This window comes from Pocillopora verrucosa, chromosome 10 (genome assembly GCF_036669915.1).
Source record: "Pocillopora verrucosa isolate sample1 chromosome 10, ASM3666991v2, whole genome shotgun sequence".
Taxonomy (NCBI): domain Eukaryota; kingdom Metazoa; phylum Cnidaria; class Anthozoa; order Scleractinia; family Pocilloporidae; genus Pocillopora; species Pocillopora verrucosa.
The window spans coordinates 5,067,095-5,085,650 of record NC_089321.1 but is presented as its reverse complement, the minus strand read 5'-3'; the positions used below and the strand labels follow the sequence as shown (position 1 = coordinate 5,085,650).

At 38.4% G+C, this 18,556-nt stretch overlaps 2 protein-coding genes across 2 annotated transcripts; both read left to right on the top strand.

The window, feature by feature from the left end:
* The first annotated feature begins 787 nt into the window (after nucleotides 1-787).
* LOC131771325 (uncharacterized protein ZC84.1) lies at nucleotides 788-12,932 on the top strand. Its single transcript, XM_059087101.2, has 7 exons — nucleotides 788-947; nucleotides 2,864-2,986; nucleotides 4,775-5,007; nucleotides 6,182-9,786; nucleotides 10,309-10,377; nucleotides 10,595-10,748; nucleotides 11,729-12,932. The coding sequence occupies exons 1-7, from the start codon at nucleotides 921-923 to the stop codon at nucleotides 11,901-11,903; spliced, it is 4,386 nt and encodes a 1,461-aa protein (XP_058943084.2). The 5' UTR covers nucleotides 788-920; the 3' UTR covers nucleotides 11,904-12,932.
* Nucleotides 12,933-14,161: 1,229 nt separating this feature from the next.
* Nucleotides 14,162-18,526, top strand: LOC131771327 (GPI mannosyltransferase 4). The gene is made up of 2 exons (XM_059087102.2): nucleotides 14,162-15,679; nucleotides 16,494-18,526. Exons 1-2 carry the CDS (start codon nucleotides 14,162-14,164, stop codon nucleotides 16,809-16,811), a joined length of 1,836 nt encoding a protein of 611 aa, XP_058943085.2. The 3' UTR covers nucleotides 16,812-18,526.
* The last annotated feature ends 30 nt before the right edge of the window (nucleotides 18,527-18,556 follow it).

Below are 18,556 nucleotides of genomic sequence, written 5' to 3'. Positions count from 1 at the left end.
GAAAGTGGGTCGGGAAATTTTGATAGTTTAAATATTTGTCCCGTGGGGTGCATTTACGCAACACGCCTCGCATATTTTTAGCTACTTCAACTTTAGATGCCGATATCTAGACAACCAATCAGAATATCGAAAACGCCTGACTCATTTCTGTTGATAGATGCCTTGTGAATAAGACTGTGCAGCCACTTTAATTTGCTCGTCCCGCGGCATCCAATACCCAATAAATTTAATAAAAGAACCTTCAGTCGTTTCACGCCTTAGCGGTTCCCGAAACTTACTTTAAAGAAAAGTGATAATTTTTATCGTAAATTGCAGTTATTAAGCTTTCTTCTGATGTATACTTTGCTAGGAATTTAGTGAAACTAGCGCGCGTACGAAATTTTTCCCGAGGGACACCCGGAGGTGGGAAGTAACCTTAAAACCAAAAGTTGTTCAAGTTTTTTCCTTGTAAATTTTACCCTCCCCACTTTCAGTTCGCTGGTCTCCGTATCCTATACCCAGTACCCCGCTTTGGATCCTGCTCTCCCGTTCCTGTCCCACTGTCCCACTGTCCCAGCTCCACACTCCATTCTCTTATTTTCAACATTCCCTCTTCGTTTTCGGCACAATCAACCCGTTTTACAGAGAGACCATTCATTGTGTCGAGTTTCTAAACACTATGACCAAGAACCATCAACGAATTGCACCGAAGGAGGTCGAAAGCCTGAATTTTGGCAAACTTCTCGCTCGCGTGAATTTTGCCAAGTTAAACGAGTTCTATTCTTGATAACGGAATTTTGTCTGATACGAGAGAAACTGGCTCTAGACTATAAATAACCTGCAGTCACGAGGTTTTCACATGGCTTAATCTTGGAACTATACTTTTCGCCTCACATAATTCCTGTTAGTGAGTGTGCTGGAGGTCTACCGAAGGGTTTGCGATGAATGCTAGTAGAAGCTTTAGAAAGGTAGGTGGTTTCAAGTTAATGGCATTTTCCAACTACCTTCACATCTGGGAGTTTATTTGGACAAGGGAGTTAATTTACCCCGAAGATTTCACCAGATCAAGTTGAATGCGTCCTTCTGTCTTGAATGAAAAGTTCATCAGTTTCTGTCCGAGCCAAATTTGGGTGTGCAGTTGCTGAATAATAAACAATTATCGAATTTTTCCTGGTGCAACGTTAAAATATTGTGACCATTCTGTGCAATTTCGTCAAAATGCTTCGGATTGATTGATTGCAGTTCATGCACGAGACTTCCTCAAGGAATTTTTACGACTAAAACTCTTTAAAGAAGCGAAAGTGTTTCACTTTCTTTAATCTCATAGTCTTTCCATAGTTTCCTCGCGAAAGTGGAGGCTTTTCCATGGGAAAGAAATTCTTAGAAAAGAAGCGGTATTTAATTTGTTAAGTCGATGATTTGTTGAGTCGATGAACTTACGAACGAGTGTCGAGAATCTGAAGGAACCATTTTACAACTTAACTTCCGCTTGGCCGGAACGATCGTTGCGAACGTTGGTTTCCATGTGCAATTTCTCTATTAAGCATGAATTAATACACCAAATATAGAAAATTATGAGATGAATTAGGATGCAAATTAGGAATGAAACCGTCTCGCTTGTCCAAGTGCTAACAGAAATTTGATACAATCCTGAAATCCGGAAATGTGAACGCACGAAAGATTATTTCGACTCAGTATCATGTGTCCCTGACGAGTACTCTTTTTTAAAAGACTTTTCAAATTTCTAAGACTTTTTCACCTAAATAAATATTGAACACAACTGAAATGTTGCTACATGCTACAATTATACCTGTACTGTCTTTTTTTGTTATTCAGTTATATTCTGCATATTAGAGTCATCTTTAAACAAAGTTTCATATAAATAATATGTATAATATAATGTATCCATTATACTCATGGGTAGAGAGAGGCATGGTGGGAGTGAGGTGTCTTGCCCCAAGAACCCTTTAACCCATAAGAGTGACTGGCATCTAATTTCTCCTTACTGTATCACCCCTGAATCAAACATTAAGGTCATGAGAATAAAGGAACTGATCACAAACAAAAAAAAGCTTTTGATTTTTAGACAAATTCTCCTCGTCAGCACCTTAGGAAATGTTTAGAGAACAGTATGGAGAATATGAATACTGATGTTAGGGGGTAAAGGGTTAAAACAGCTAAGTCTTGAACCCGAATCTCTTAAAGCAGAGGATGGTTCAATAGAAATCTGATCTGTTCCACACATTCCTCCAAAACAAGGCATGTTGAAATGTTTCCATATCTACCCAGAAAACTAGTTTAAGACTGAGAAGTATTCTTACCTTAATCATTTAACATTCTTAGTGGCTCAGTTATTATCTTTACTCAAGGATCTAGTAACATTTTCATTACAGCTCAGCAAACAGTGATGTTTTTGGACATGTTTATCAATTCTTGCAGTCAAACATTTTCATATTTTCCAGCCTGAGTTACCCTAAGCTTGTCTCAGGGAGCTGCTTCTTCCTCAGACCTTTGTGGCTTAGGCAAAGCTATCCATATTCAAGACCTCAGCAAGCACACAATAACCCCCTTTCTTTCTGTTCCTCTCCTTGCCACCTCTCCACACTTTTTTTAGAGCTGTGTTACTCATTCCAGTTACCCATCTGCGTCCTGTTTGTCCTCAACTCTTCTCCTCCACATTTAGTTTGATCATTCAGTTTTCCCTTCCCCCCTAAAATTCTACTCTCATGAACTTGAGATCTTAAAGAGTTCCTGTCATGCAAAGGCTGACAAGTCCACAAAGCAAAAAAAGGCCTACTGTTAGTTAGGTAATGTTATTGACAGAGGTTTTAAACAAACCACAAATTGCTGCTAACCTTGGCACTTTTTTTTATTGAATATGCAGATGAAGTGGTACCTCACTTTAGTGTTCATACTGCTGTATAGCCAGGTGAGCTTTTGTCATTTTGAGGAGCGAAAAGAAAACACATTTCTTCACCTCAAGAAGATTCCTTCAACCTTCACATCAGTAAGTTTTATTATGACTGTTTTTTAGATTTAACTCTTTAATTAACTTCTAGATCAAATTTGTAATTATCTTTACTGTCAACTATATAATTCTTATAAAGCTGGTTCAGAGAATTTAGTATTGGATCAACTAATTATCCCCAAATTGATATTTTTCTCTATTCTCATCACTTATCTGTTTGATATTGTATTGATATTGTAAGGAGAAATTCTGACTTGCTCACTCATGGTAGTTAAAGGGTTAATGTGCTTAGCAATGCATAATAGTGCAAATGCTCTGAATTATTACAAAATGGATCGTGACTAATTCAATTGTAGGAACTCTACCAACTTTGAATTCATAACCATTTCAACCAAAAGAAGTGACCAGTTAGTAATTTTTCCTTACAATATTTATCGATTGTCCTGATGGGAGGTTAATTTTGAGAAGAAAGATGAACATTACTTTATGGAGAATGTTAGTCTTGATTTAATACCAAATTATCAGAGCCAAGGTCATTAGAAATGTATAACAGACAATGATAAGAACTGAGGGTTAAGTTTCTAAAGAAGCAGTGGTGCTGCATCGGTGGGAGAGTGTAACAGGTAATTTGGTGCTAACAACTGAGTTGAAAACATAAATCGTCCACTGTAAAGAGTTAAAAGGCTGAAATTTCGAACATTAGTCCTTCGTCAGGGTGATTGACAAAGGGCTAATGCTTGAAATGTCAGCCTTTAACTCTTTACAGTAGCCAATTTATGTTTTCAACTCAGTTGTTAACACCAAATTACCAATGGTAAGAATCAATTTGAAGACATTCAGTCAGCCTTCCATGGTTCACTTGAAGAACTGTTCATGCACCTTCATTCACCTTCAAACTGTAGATTAAAATAATGTGATTCATACAGTAGATCCTTGAGTAGGTATGCTTTAAGCTTTTAAATAATAAATGTTGAAAAAAAGCTTGTGCAGTTTGCTGGTAAGGTGTAATAGGCAGCTTCCCTTTGTTTTATGATTACTGTTTTGGAGATCTGTAGGTTGTCTTGCATGTATTCATGGTTGACATGTGCAGTTGTTGTTGTTGTTGTTGTTGTTTTTTTTCACCCAGCCCAAGTTTTTCCAAGCACACCTTTTTTAGAGTTTCCATTTTGGCAATCTAAAATCATTAACCTTTTAACCCCTAAGAGTGACTAACATTTAATTTCTCCTTACAATATCATCCCTGAATTAAACATTAAGGTCATGAAAATAAAAGAGATGATCACCAACTAAAGGAGCTCTGGATTATTGAACAAATTCTCCTTCCCATAACCCTAGGAAATGTCCAGGGAGTAGTATGGAGAATATGCATATTGATGTAAGGGAGTAAAGGGTTAAGTAGTGGCTTAATGAAAAAAATATTGGGCTGTGTAGTCAAGCAGACAGACAAAAAGCTTTTGTTAAGTGAACAGGACCACAGCAGTGCATGTGCAAATGCAGCTGAAAGCAACTCAAGACGATTGACAGACAGTGGTGCAGCTTAACCACCAGTTTTTACTAAAAATGCAATGCACATTGAAAGAAACAGTGACCATTACACACTACAGAAAACAATCAGCTAGCTCATACATACTAATTTTACATAGGCGTCTAAGAATGGAATTATATGCTTGTCTGTCAAGATTAGTATGCATGGGGTCTTAATTGATTAAATTTGTCAAGTATGCTTACAATTTACTGTTAAGTATTTGTACGTATGTGAATGCAGATTAACCCTTTGTTTCATGGGCTGCGTGTCACTCATCATTCTGGTATATTTTTCATCAACAGAATGAAATTGGTGTGTTGGATGCTGTTGTATGTCCTGGTGCCATCAGACAGTGTCCTTCTCTCCACTCCTGTTGTTCTGTTCCAGGCAGTGATGAGGTTCACTGCTGTCCTGCTGGTTACTCCTGTGAAAATGGTGTGTGTCAAGAAACAAGGAAAGACGATGTTGCTGCTCTGTTTCCTTCCATGGGGGCCAACATTGTAAAATGCAACAATCAGTATGCTTGCCCAGACAGGTATTGATTGATATTGTATAGTACTTGGTGTGGAGACAGATCAAAGTAGTAAAAGTGTATTGGTGTTCTTGTTAAAATAATAAAAAGTCACTGGTTTTGTTTATTTTTTAATAAACATGTATTTAATATGTAGCATTTTCAATTATCTTTTTCCCTATTTTTGAGTTCAGGATGTATGGAGATAAGGCAAAAATGATATATATTTATATTTGAATGAATAATGTCACAGAGATCTTTATTTTTAGCAAAGTAGTATGTAAGTAGGATTTAAATTTTTAATTGTTTCTGTTGTTTTCTGTTATTGTCATTTGTTATTCAGTAGTTATTATTTGCTCTTGTTAAAGTTCTTAGATTTAAATGGGATGTACAAATCAGCATATTTGTTAGGGTTAGGTTAAAAAAGTAGTTGCAATTATCTGGATTTCAGTAGCCTCTCACTAGGTTCTTCAAAATTGATTTTGGATTGTTTGAAATTTTAAATTTCAGGCAAATGAAGTACTACCATCTGTATCTTTTCTTAGTAATGCACTAATCAATTCAAAGCTTCAATTCCCCCCCCTCCCTCTCCCTCCCTGGCCAAAATTTTGTTTTAGTGTTCCATCCAAAATGTTCCTGTATTTTTATTTTGGACCTTTCAGAGTAATCTGCTCCTTAAAGTTACCTTTTTCCCTTTCAACACCTCCACAGTAAAAGGTATAATAGTTATTTTGCTGGAAAGACTTGATGGTTCTGAGTCAAATTCCTCACCCCACCCAGCAAAGTTTAAAGGGCCCACCCTTCCCCCCTAGATGTGGATGACAGTGATATGCCCATGGGATGCCCAGGGTGGATGTTAGAGCTGGTAAGAATACTACTTAACTCTCAGACATTCACACGTATTACATGTTAAACAATCTAATGGGGTGTACATGTATCTATGTCAGAAGTTTTCCAAATATTAAATCAAGATGCCACAACAAAACGTGCAGTCAGTATGAAACAGAGAATTCTAACATAACCTTAGTTCACTTTCTACATAAGTTTGCCAGTTAATAAAGAGAAGCATACACCTTTAGGTTGTATTGATATTGTAAGGAGAAATTCTGTCTTGGTCACTCGTGGGAGTTAAAGGGTTAAACCAAAAGCATCAGTTGTAATCAAATTAAGTTATCATTTCATTACTTTTATCTTCTAGATACACCTGTTGCCAAGATGGTAGTAAATATCACTGCTGTCCAATGTCAGAGGCAGTATGTTGTCCTGATCAATTACACTGCTGTCCCCAAGGTTACAGTTGCTCTAAAGATGGCAAAACCTGTTCATCTGGCTCTGATACTGTAGCTTCATTATCGAGTAAATCACCCAAATCTCTTAAGAAGCCCTTGGAGAGATTACTGGAGCAAATAAAAGGACAATATTCCAGCAAGAAGACCCTACTTTTAAAGCAGTCAACGGTCAAAATGGGAAAGATAGCAGCATCAAAGAGCAGAGACCATGAAAAAATACCTGTGATGAAAAAAACACTATCAATAAAGGATTCTAACCTGAATGATGTCTTGTGCCCTGATGGTGAGTCCGAGTGTCCAGATGGAAACACTTGCTGTAAGCTTCACACAAGGGATTGGGGCTGCTGTCCATTTCCCAAGGCTGTTTGCTGCGATGACCAAATTCATTGCTGTCCAGGTAATACCAAATGTAATATCGAAAAGAAAACTTGTGACAGGAAGACAGATATAGAAACTCTTCTTACCAAAATACAAGTATGGAAAGGAGAGACAGGAAAGAGCAATATTATCTGTCCTGATGGTCAGTCTGAGTGCCCTGAAGGTAACACTTGCTGTAAACTTCAATCAGGGCAATATGGTTGTTGTCCTCTTCCAAAGGCTGTTTGTTGCAGCGATGGAGTACACTGCTGTCCCAATGGATATACTTGTGACGTGCGTGCTGGAACCTGTACACAAGGAAGCAGCAGTTTACCAATGGTTAAGAAAGTGTCGTCATCAAAACGTGAAAGTGCAGCGAGTAACATCGTTTGTCCTGATGGTCAGTCCGAATGTCCACAGGGAAGCACTTGCTGTAAACTCTCTTCAGGTGAATATGGTTGTTGTCCTCTGCCAAAGGCTGTTTGTTGCAGCGATGGAGTACACTGCTGTCCCAATGGATACACTTGTGACGTGTCTGCTGGAACCTGTATGCAAGGAAGCAGCAGTTTACCAATTCTTAAGAAAATGCTGGCATTGAAACAAGAAAGTGCAGCGAGTAACATCGTTTGTCCCGATGGTCAGTCCCAGTGTCCAGATGGAAACACTTGCTGTAAACTGTCTTCTGGTGAATATGGCTGTTGTCCTCTTCCAAAGGCTGTTTGTTGCAGCGATGGAGTACACTGCTGTCCCAATGGATATACTTGCGACGTGCGTGCTGGAACCTGTACGCAAGGAAGCAGCAGTATACCACTGGTTAAGAAAATGGTAGCATTGAAACAAGAAAGTGCAGCTAGTAACAAAGTTTGTCCCGATGGTCATTCCGAATGTCCAGAGGGAAACACTTGCTGTAAACTCTCTTCAGGTGAATATGGCTGTTGTCCTCTCCCAAATGCTGTTTGTTGCAGCGATGGAGTACACTGCTGTCCCAATGGATATACTTGTGACGTGTCTGCTGGAACCTGTACGCAAGGAAGCAGCAGTTTACTAATTCTTAAGAAAATGCTAGCATTGAAACAAGAAAGTGCAGCGAGTAACAAAGTTTGTCCCGATGGTCAGTCCGAATGTCCAGATGGAAACACTTGCTGTAAACTCTCTTCAGGTGAATATGGCTGTTGTCCTCTCCCAAATGCTGTTTGTTGCAGCGATGGAGTACACTGTTGTCCCAATGGATACACTTGTGACGTGTCTGCTGGAACCTGTACGCAAGGAAGCAGCAGTTTACCAATTCTTAAGAAAATGCTAGCATTGAAACAAGAAAGTGCAGCGAGTAACAAAGTTTGTCCCGATGGTCAGTCCGAATGTCCAGAGGGAAACACTTGCTGTAAACTCTCTTCAGGTGAATATGGCTGTTGTCCTCTCCCAAATGCTGTTTGTTGCAGCGATGGAGTACACTGTTGTCCCAATGGATATACTTGTGATGTGTCTGCTGGAACCTGCACACAAGGAAGCAGCAGTTTACCATTGGTTAAGAAAATTCTGGCATTGAAACAAGAAAGTGCAACCAGTAACATCGTTTGTCCTGATGGTCAGTCCGAATGTCCACAGGGAAGCACTTGCTGTAAACTCTCTTCAGGTGAATACGGTTGTTGTCCTCTGCCAAAGGCTGTTTGTTGCAGCGATGGAGTACACTGCTGTCCCAATGGGTATACTTGTGACGTGTCTGCTGGAACCTGTACGCAAGGAAGTAGCAGTTTACTAATTCTTAAGAAAATGCTGGCATTGAAACAAGAAAGTGCAGCGAGTAACATCGTTTGTCCCGATGGTCAGTCCCAGTGTCCAGATGGAAACACTTGCTGTAAACTGTCTTCTGGTGAATATGGCTGTTGTCCTCTTCCAAAGGCTGTTTGTTGCAGCGATGGAGTACACTGCTGTCCCAATGGATATACTTGCGACGTGCGTGCTGGAACCTGTACGCAAGGAAGCAGTAGTTTACCAATTCTTAAGAAAATGCTGGCATTGAAACAAGAAAGTGCAGCGAGTAACAAAGTTTGTCCCGATGGTCAGTCCGAATGTCCAGATGGGAGCACTTGCTGTAAACTGTCTTCTGGTGAATATGGCTGTTGTCCTCTTCCAAATGCTGTTTGTTGCAGCGATGGAGTACACTGTTGTCCCAATGGATATACTTGTGATGTGTCTGCTGGAACCTGTACGCAAGGAAGCAGCAGTTTACCAATGGTTAAGAAAGTGCTGGCATTGAAACAAGAAAGTGCAGCGAGTAACATCGTTTGTCCCGATGGTCAGTCCGAATGTCCAGATGGAAACACTTGCTGTAAACTTCAATCAGGACAATATGGTTGTTGTCCTCTTCCAAAGGCTGTTTGTTGCAGCGATGGAGTACACTGCTGTCCCAATGGATATACTTGTGACGTGTCTGCCGGAACCTGTACACAAGGAAGCAGCAGTTTACCAATGGTTAAGAAAATGTCGTCATCAAAACGAGAAAGTATAGCGAGTAACATCGTTTGTCCCGATGGTCAGTCCGAATGTCCAGAGGGAAGCACTTGCTGTAAACTGTCTTCTGGTGAATATGGCTGTTGTCCTCTGCCAAAGGCTGTTTGTTGCAGCGATGGAGTACACTGCTGTCCCAATGGATATACTTGCGACGTGTCTGCTGGAACCTGTACGCAAGGAGACAGCAGTTTACCAATGGTTAAGAAAACGCCGGCATCAAAACAAGGAGGTACAGCGAGTAACAAAGTTTGTCCCGATGGTCAGTCCGAATGTCCAGATGGAAGCACTTGCTGTAAACTCTCTTCAGGTGAATATGGCTGTTGTCCTCTTCCAAATGCTGTTTGTTGCAGCGATGGAGAACACTGCTGTCCCAATGGATATACTTGCGACGTGCCTGCTGGAACCTGTACCCACGGAAGCAGCAGTATAGCTTCTCTAAAGATGTATGCAGCGGTGCAGGTAATTACGCACATCAGGGCAGGAAGTGGCATCGTATGCCCCGATAAACAATATCAATGTCCTAATGGAAGTACCTGCTGTAAAGTGCCATCTGGAACGTACGGTTGCTGCCCGTTAAAGAATGCTGTATGTTGCAGCGACAACATACACTGCTGCCCGGAGGGGTACACATGTGACGTCAAAGGAGGTATGTGTTGTAACGTCAAAAGAATGTATGTGTTGTAGAGTTTGACTCATTTACCTTTTCAAACAGACTGACAGTTACATGTATTTCAAGATTCTCAGTACCAATTTAAATGCATTTTTTTTTTGGGGGGGGGGGGCCGAGTTATATTTTAAATTTTCCTATTTCCTCTTTTTTTTTTTCGGTTTTTGTCTGTGTGTGTTTGGTGTTCTTTCAGTGTCTTTTTTGTTGTTGTTGTTGTTGTTTTTGTGTTGTTCATGGAAATTACTTGGTTTTAGCTGTTACTGCCACCCAACAAACCAAAGAAACGAAACAAAACAAAAACGTAAATAACCATTCCATCGGATTCTCGAGATCGACCAGCACGGCTATCGTCTGAATTTCATGTGTAAAAGGTGTTTCTTTGGGTTGAAAAACAGGTAAAATTTGGTGGAGATTAGAATACGAATAACAGCCTTTTTAATACTCGTTCAATAATCGTAATATTTTGATGTTAAAAAAAAAACCCTCTTTGTGTAATTTCAGGGAAATGTCATAAAAATGCTGAGCGCATAAAGATGATGCACAATGTTCCGTCTTCCAGGTCAATAATGGGTATGTGTTTCAAGATTCTTTGCGAACTACTTTGGTAATTTAATGAATTGACTAATACATAAATATAAGCGCTCAAACCAATATCTTTCATCTTCTGTTTCATTCATTTCATTTCAAGAAGAGCAATAAACTGCCTGTGGAAAAAAATAAATGTTTTTTTAATATTCCTTGCTTGCAAAGGATCTCAAAACAGTTTTTTCCCATTTTTTTTCTCTAGAAGCCAGACAGAACTACATTAAATGCCCTGATGGATGTTCCTGTTTGGATTACGAGACCTGCTGTGAGTTGGCTGATGGAAGTTACGGCTGTTGTCCTTTACCACATGCAGTTTGCTGTGAAGACCACAAACACTGCTGTCCCTCGGGATATAGGTAATATTACACAAAGATTCACTACTCCCTCCCCCCCCCACCCTATTTTTCGTTCACCATAATTACAGTCGAACCTGTATTAAGCGATCACCCTGTATTAAGCGGTCGGTCCTCCAAGTTTCGAAATTACTTTGCTTTAATTACCGTTATTTTTACCTCTATTACGCGGTCACCCCTGTTAACCCTTTACGCCCTAACATCAGTAAGCATATTCTCCACACTGTTCTTTATACATTTCCTAAGGTGCTGATAAGGAGACTTTGTTTGCTAATCTAAAGGTTCCTTCCCTGGTGATCATTTCCTTTATTCTCGTGACCTCAATGTGTGATTAAGGAGTGATATTGTAGGGAGAAATTAGATGCTGCACCAAGCGGCTGAAGGGTTAAACGGTCGTGGTCACCCTTTACTGACTCTCAATGGCTTGCTTGTATCGTCTTCCACCTGTATTGAACGGTCACTTAAGCAGAACCACTCAAATTAAAGAAAGAATTATCTTTAAAGCAAAATTTAATCCATGTTTTCTCCCGAAATCAATGATGTTTGTAGTATTTTCAAGCAAGTTTTAGTACATCAAATGGTCAGTTGTGACATAAAATGGCGTTTTTTTCATCGTTTTTACAATACCTCTATTTTCTTGGCCATACTTCGTGGGTGGCCGCTAAATACGGGTTTGACCGTATGTTAGTTTCTTCCATTTTCCCTTTCTTTACTTATTGTTCTCATTCCGTCTTGTTCATTTGCTTGTTTGTTTTTTTGCTTTTTTATTAAACTTTCCTCAAGTCATTCACCTAGTTATTCAGACCTTCAATCGGTTAGCCGTTTAGTGAGTTACTTATAAGCTAACTGACCCACCCTCTCTTTTAATGTAAGGGTAGTTATTTTCAGTGGATGAATTATTTCTTGAGAGTCTATTTACTCTGTTTTCTTTCTTTCTTGTGTCTTCAAAAATTTACCCTTTTCTATTGCCCTTCGAACGTCAGATGTGACTTGGCTGCTGGGATGTGTGTTACTGGTAATGTCCGCCTCCCAATGCTGAAAAAGATCCGTTCCCCGAGAAAACAGAAGACTCCAAGAGTTAACTTAGACGAGAAAGTCCGCTTTGTTCCCTCACATGTCCAAGATGAGTATCCTGTAGCAAAGGATCTGTTGCAGTGAAAAGAAACTTCCGTTTAAGCTTGCTATCTTTCCGAATTTTCCGAAAAATACATAGATTTCTTTGATTATGTTCTCTGTTAATTTTCTTTTATTATACTAAAGTTTAAGAATAAATTAGTTAGGCCATCATTTACTTGTTATTACGCTATACTTAGAACCATGTCTTGCATTTCAGCCGTTTAAGCTTTTTCATTTAAAGACAGACTTCATATTAATTGAACCGATTTTCAGCTTTCAAAGCTAATGAAGTGTAAGTGTGCTCGAAATCCCAGTCGTCCAAACTCTCCGCCATATATTTCAACTTGATGGGTAATGAAGGCAAAGCACACACTTGCCTCAATCTTTTATGACAGTTTGTGATTTAGAATGAGTTCGTCGTCACTTGATCTCCTAGTTTGTCTTGTTATCAAGTAGTCTTGTAAAAGATGTGGCTGCCTAATTTTATCAAGGTTTTCAGCTATTAATTAGGCGATTCGACAAGATTCTTATTATTTCTATTATTATTGTTATTATTATTACTATTGTTATTATTATAGTCATTATCATTATAATTATTATTATTAGTATTACCATTATTGATATTTCTCATTTGACATTATTGTTTTAGCCCCCGCGCTTTTTAGGGGGAGATATCTTTTTCTCGATGTTTTTCTTATGGGGGAATCCAATTCTTTGATTTTATGGGATTGCGGAAAAATCGACGAAAACAACCCCAAACGCAAGAAACTTAGAGGGGAACAAAAAGCACGATTGAGAATTGTGCTGGTAGGGTGATATCTTTTGATATTAAACTGCAATTTGTGTTTCCGTTTACAGAGGGGTCGTTGTAACCCAATTAGTTAACGAAGTTTGTAAGCTCTTACATGGAAAAACGAGTCAATGTGATATTAATTACGACGAGCTTTTGTGCTAGACAGTATTTTTAAAGTTTTTTTTTATCTAAGAGATTTCTTTAAGTAAAATATTGCTAATTGAACGCGTAATGTTGCAAAAAAAAATAAACGACAGTAATTTTGTTTCTCAACAAAGAAATAACTTGATAAGATATGCATATTCCCAGAAGCATCCCATCGGATCATGACGAAAACTTGATAGTTCATTCCTCTAATCGTTGTGTAGATCATATTTGATTAGCCCCTACCAGGCTCTAGATAAGGGACAAGACCGAAAAGATGGGCCACTTCAATTTGCACGCCCTTCAAGCCTAAAGGTGTGGCACAAATATATTTATCGTACACTTTTTTCTTCATTTTTTTTTCTTCATTTTATTTCCTTTTTTAATATGCAAGCAGTTTGATCGTCCAGTCAAAAAACGTGTGGTTTCTAATGATGGTTCAGAAACGTACTGAAAAGTAACCATTAAGTTGCGCATAAGGAAAGGTTTCCTGATGTACGCTTGCAAAGCTTACAATTTTCTTGAGCGTCACCATATATGTTTCCTTATCGAAGCAGAAAATGTTCAAAGAGTTTATATCCTCGCGGCAAATTAACGAATTTCTCTACATACCACGTGCAAATATCCGAATTCATGACCCATCAAGAATTTTTGCTCGTTCGCGAATGGTGTAAACGCATCACGTGACCGAATGTTCCCCAGCTGAAACTGATTCCCTAATTTCAAATCTTTCTTCCACTACGATAAGTTTAGTCTGACTTTAACTCAAGATGAGAGAGCGTTTTGTGGTTGTTACTGAAGTTTGGCAATACATGTTTGTTCATAGAGTCGTACCAGAGAACACTCAAGAGAAACATTCCACGCAGCAAATAGTAAGCTGTCCGTTGATACATTTTTCATGTGCGTTGCAAATATTTGAAGGATATTGAAACATAACAGCCTTAATTTGGCGCGACAGTATGCTCGTATAATTGTCCTTGGACATTATCTGATTCGCGAAGTTCACAGTTTCCTTCGACCTTCGCTCTCGGAAAACTGTTCGCATCTTGGAACAGGTAATGTCCGCTGACAAATATCCGTGCTTTTTTCGCGCCAAATAGAGGCTTTTGTTGATATATTTTGGCGCAAAAATGTGTGTTACTGCCTGTGTTTATGTTCACAAAATTAATTTACACGCCCCTTACTCAGTTAATTGAAATCCTAACGTCTTCAACCAAACCAAGGGTTGTTTCGTTTTCTTTACTGATAATGCAGATTTCGTGTCACCTGGCTTTCATATGCAAAATAGTTATGAAAACGACCAGCGGTAAAAAAAATTGCAGTGAGAGTGTCGTATAAAACTACATGAAACTCGTTCCTCAATATGGCGGCTCGTACCTCGGGTTTTGTCTGGTTGACTGCAGTTTTTCTGCGTTTCTTTTGGGTTTGCCTTCCACAAACAGGCTACATCCACCCAGACGAGTTTTTCCAAGGACCAGAGATCACTGCTGGTGATTTATTTGAATTTAAACACACAAGAACGTGGGAATTCCAGGAGGAATTTCCTGTCAGATCTGCGGCTTTCCCATACGCTTTCACAGGCTTACCGTTGTATATCTTGAGGACCTTTTTGGGTGTAGAAGCTATCAGTTCAAAAGCTCTTGTTGTGGCTCCAAGACTATTTATTTGTGGTGCTTCATTGATCATTGATCTGTCAGTTTATGTAATTTGTCGAAATCTTCGAACAGACCCAGCACCGTCCTTATGTCTTCTTGGAACTTCCTTCGTAACCCTTGTGTTTTATACGCGAACGTTTTCCAATACAGCTGAGGCCATATTATTCGCTTTTCTCCTCCTTTTAGTTGTGCTCTCCTTGACGAAAAGAAGTGCTTTACACTCAAGAAAGGACCAGGCACGATACCTCTTGATAGGGGCCATGGTAGGTGCAGGGATTTGGATCCGTCCCACCTTTCTGGCCTTTGCTTGTGTTCCTATGTTTTGGTGCCTGCTAGATGCTTGTTTACTCAGATGGTCCATCGATAAAATGATTACAAAATTTGTAACAAATATTATGAAATACTGCATTTGGTTGGGTCTTGGTGGAGCTCTGACAATTGTTAGTTTGATTATATTAGACTCTTATTACTTCGGGTATTTGCAGATAAGAAAATTTGTTTTGACTCCTGTAAACTTTTTCTTGTACAACATGGACACCAGCTCACTGGAAGAACATGGTCTCCATCCAAGGATTACACATTTTGCAGTTAACATGCTACTTTTGTTTGGACCGCTAGCTTTAGTTTTGTATGTATACACTGTCTATGCCATGATGGGAAGAAAATTTTTTGCACCTATGACAACTTTGGAAAGCACAAATGATCAAAAGGACAATACTAGCTATGATTTAAAAGCTCATTTCATTTTAAGGATGTTGTTTTGTAGTATTTTAGTTCCTGTGGTGTTGCTGTCGTTAATACCACATCAAGAGGCGCGATTTATCACCCCAGTTCTCATTCCACTTGTAGTTGTTTTTTCTCAAAGCTTCTTTTCTTCATCTGTTACACCCTTGTTGCTGTTATCATGGCTTATCTGGAACATACTTGGCTGTATGATGTTTGGAATATTGCATCAAGGGGGTGTCTACCCATGTCTGGAACATCTCCAAAGACATCTTCACTTCACACGGATTAATACTTTGAGCACATCAATTCATATAACTTTTTACCACACCTATATGCCACCCCAACATCTTTTAGCATGGCCCAAGTTGGCTTATAGTTCCCACAAAGGGATGTATCACAACCTGGCATTGTATGACTTAAAAGGTGCTTCACAATATGAACTAAACAATCATTTGACAGTGATTTTGGAGAAAACTGAGGCTCGTGGAATGAAGAAAGAGGTAAATCCTAGTAAAACACTTTAATTTGTGAGTATTGCATAATTTTGGCGTACACTGTACTGCTGATTTGACTGTTAAATGTGTGAATGCGTGTCCCTTTGTAATTTCATAAAATTACATTGAATGAAGAATCTTTCAGAGAGTTATGGGGCAGCAAACTAAAGTATGCACAGATGAATGAGCACAAATCCAATGTTAATGAAATACTACAATGACAAACTTTAATGTTTATTGGTTTAACATTTTTATGAGATCTTTAGAAATCAGGGTTTAACATGAAGTGTGCAATAGATTAGCCCTTAGATTAGTAATCCTCTCAATTGACTTCCACATATTTATTTGTGACTGAGACAGAAGAATTAAGTGGTATATCAAGATGACACTCACTTCATGATAAACTGGCCTGTTCTCATAATCTGTTTATGAGGAAACACATTGGGATCACAAGGATAAGATACATTGTAATTGTTTCTGGGAATTAAAGGTTTAATTGTGTTATAATTGAGCCTGTAGTTTACTATTGTGGTATGATAAAGCACTCCCATCTCCAATCCAATGTGAGATAAGTAGGTCCCTCTTTGTCAGTTTTAGATAAGCAGGTTGTTGGTAAACAGAACATCCCTTCTCTTTGAGATGGGAACAGGTTGGAAATAAAAATAATGCTTCAAAATAAAACCAGTTATGTTATTGAATTGATGGCATTTCTAACCATCCAGTGTACAGAAATGCAGAGTATTGAGTGTATTACATATCACAGTGGCTTAGTGTAAGTGTTCACTGTATTTACTAGCAGACTATTCATGTGTTTTAACAGGTTTTCTTGGTGTGTCCATCAACAGTAAAGTTCCATGACCCCCAGTTTGAGTTGATAAAGCAGTTTTATCCCCATCTAAGCATGGAAGACCCCCCTGACTTGAACAGTTTGTTTAACCCAGCTCAGATGAAATCTGTTACCTGTTCAAGCAGTCATCAGGGGGATAAATACCAAGATACAGGGTTTATGGAGAGCACCTGTCAAAAAGATAACAAAGAGAAAGACAGAACTTGGTGGAAATTCTTCACTTGGCAAGATCTCAACAGATGGACTACATCAGAGCTTTCGTTAAATCTCTACAGATACAAGATGCACTAGAAACTGCCTAAAATATACCTCTACAGCATACAGTGGCCCACAAACAAAGAGAAGTGATCAGGCAGGTTTTTCAAAAGGTGTTACTTACTTAATGTAAGTTGTGTGTGGGGAAATGTTTGTCAAAGAAAGCAGTTATGGACTTGGAATTTAATCATGCAATCCTGTCTCCTTGAAGTAGTGAAAGAAAAAAGAAAGCAATTGAAAAGAAAACCAGCAAACAAACATAAATTAAGAAATTGACAAACAAACAAAATTCTGGCACCTTGTTATTATCTAAAAGCCAGACCTCAGAGTAACTTCCCACCAACTTTATTGTGGTAAAATCCATCCTGGAGTAGAGATGTACAGTGTAAACTAGAGAATTGTTAAAGCAACCCAAACAGATGTTTGAACTTTTCAACTAAGAAGACAATTATTTACATGTGTTGTTTAAGGCCATTTATGGTTAGGTATACAGTCAAATATACATGCCCACACATACATGTAATTATGCCATTCAGATTAAAACTCCCTGCCTTTACATAATCATTCAATCAATAATCTAATCAATCTTCTTATTCTATCATCCACATGTTATTTGACTGATTAATTAATCATTTAATCATTTAATTATTTGCTCAATCATGCTTTGAAACATTCAATCAATGAATCAATTAATCATTCAATTATATTATCCATAATTTTTTCAATCTGTTAATCAATCAGACAATCATTCAGCCCACATTTATTTGTTCTCTGACATTTGTTACAACAATGGTGCAGTTATTTTAATTATTTTCTTTGTCTAGCATAAGTTCTTTGCAAAATCCTCTGTATTTCCTGGAGAGGACGTCTGTAACCTGTATTGACAGGGTTTGAACAGGTCCTGGAAAAACTATTTACCCCTTAAGCCCCTGAGGGTGATTTGCATCTAATTTTTCTGTACTTTGTCACTACTTAATAATGACCACTTACTCAAGAAGCTCTTTTTTTTTTAAAAAAAAAGTTATCCCTGTGAATTCGGTAAGAAATGTATAGAGAACAGTGTGGAGAATTTGTATACTGATGCTGGGGATATAATGGGTTATGTCCTGGGATTTTGTACAGGAATTTTCCAGCACCAGAAAACCCCAGAAAAATATCCCTGATTAGTCCTTTAGAGTCCTGAAAACCTGGGTGATATGTCATATGTTGTACAATGTCTGTTTTTCTTTATTCGCATCACAAGCCATTGAGATATTTCAGGTAGAAATTTGGTTTACTTAGAGGGAAAGGGTTAATGTTAATCTTCGAGTCCTGGAAAATTCCTGGAAAAGTGATTCAGTCTGAAAAAGTGCGTAAGCCCTGCTTTGAGTGTTACCTAACAAACAGAACAAAAATAAACTTACTACATTATCATGTTTGTTGAAAGATTATGCCAAGAAATAGAAGTATTTAGTTAGATGCATCAGTAAGTCTCTAAATTATTTCAAATGAACAAGACTTTCCACTGTTGTTAGAAAGTTATTCCACGTTCTATAGGCTTTGTATTTAGTTTTTTACTGTTTGTTATTTGTGGTTGGTTTTGAATTTAAACGAGCATCTGTGTAATGTTCGAAATTTCGCACGCCCAGTAGAATACATTGCATGACAAATGAATTTGAAAGCGTAATATCTAAGCCTGTATTGCCTTGAGATTTCTCACAGAGCCAAAAAAACAAAGAAAACTAGAAATGGACAAAACAAATTAAAACAAACTGTGTTCAAGGACTATGATTTATTTATGA

Excerpts from the sequence above, each read along its gene's own strand:
- LOC131771325 (XM_059087101.2), top strand. The coding sequence starts at position 921 with ATGAATGCTAGTAGAAGCTTTAGAAAG. Across the intron at positions 5,008-6,181 it reads CAGTATGCTTGCCCAGACAG|ATACACCTGTTGCCAAGATG; the intron begins GTATTGATTGAT and ends TTTATCTTCTAG. Across the intron at positions 10,749-11,728 it reads TGCTGTCCCTCGGGATATAG|ATGTGACTTGGCTGCTGGGA; the intron begins GTAATATTACAC and ends TTCGAACGTCAG.
- LOC131771327 (XM_059087102.2), top strand. The coding sequence starts at position 14,162 with ATGGCGGCTCGTACCTCGGGTTTTGTCTGGTTGACTGCAGTTTTTCTG. Across the intron at positions 15,680-16,493 it reads CTCGTGGAATGAAGAAAGAG|GTTTTCTTGGTGTGTCCATC; the intron begins GTAAATCCTAGT and ends GTGTTTTAACAG.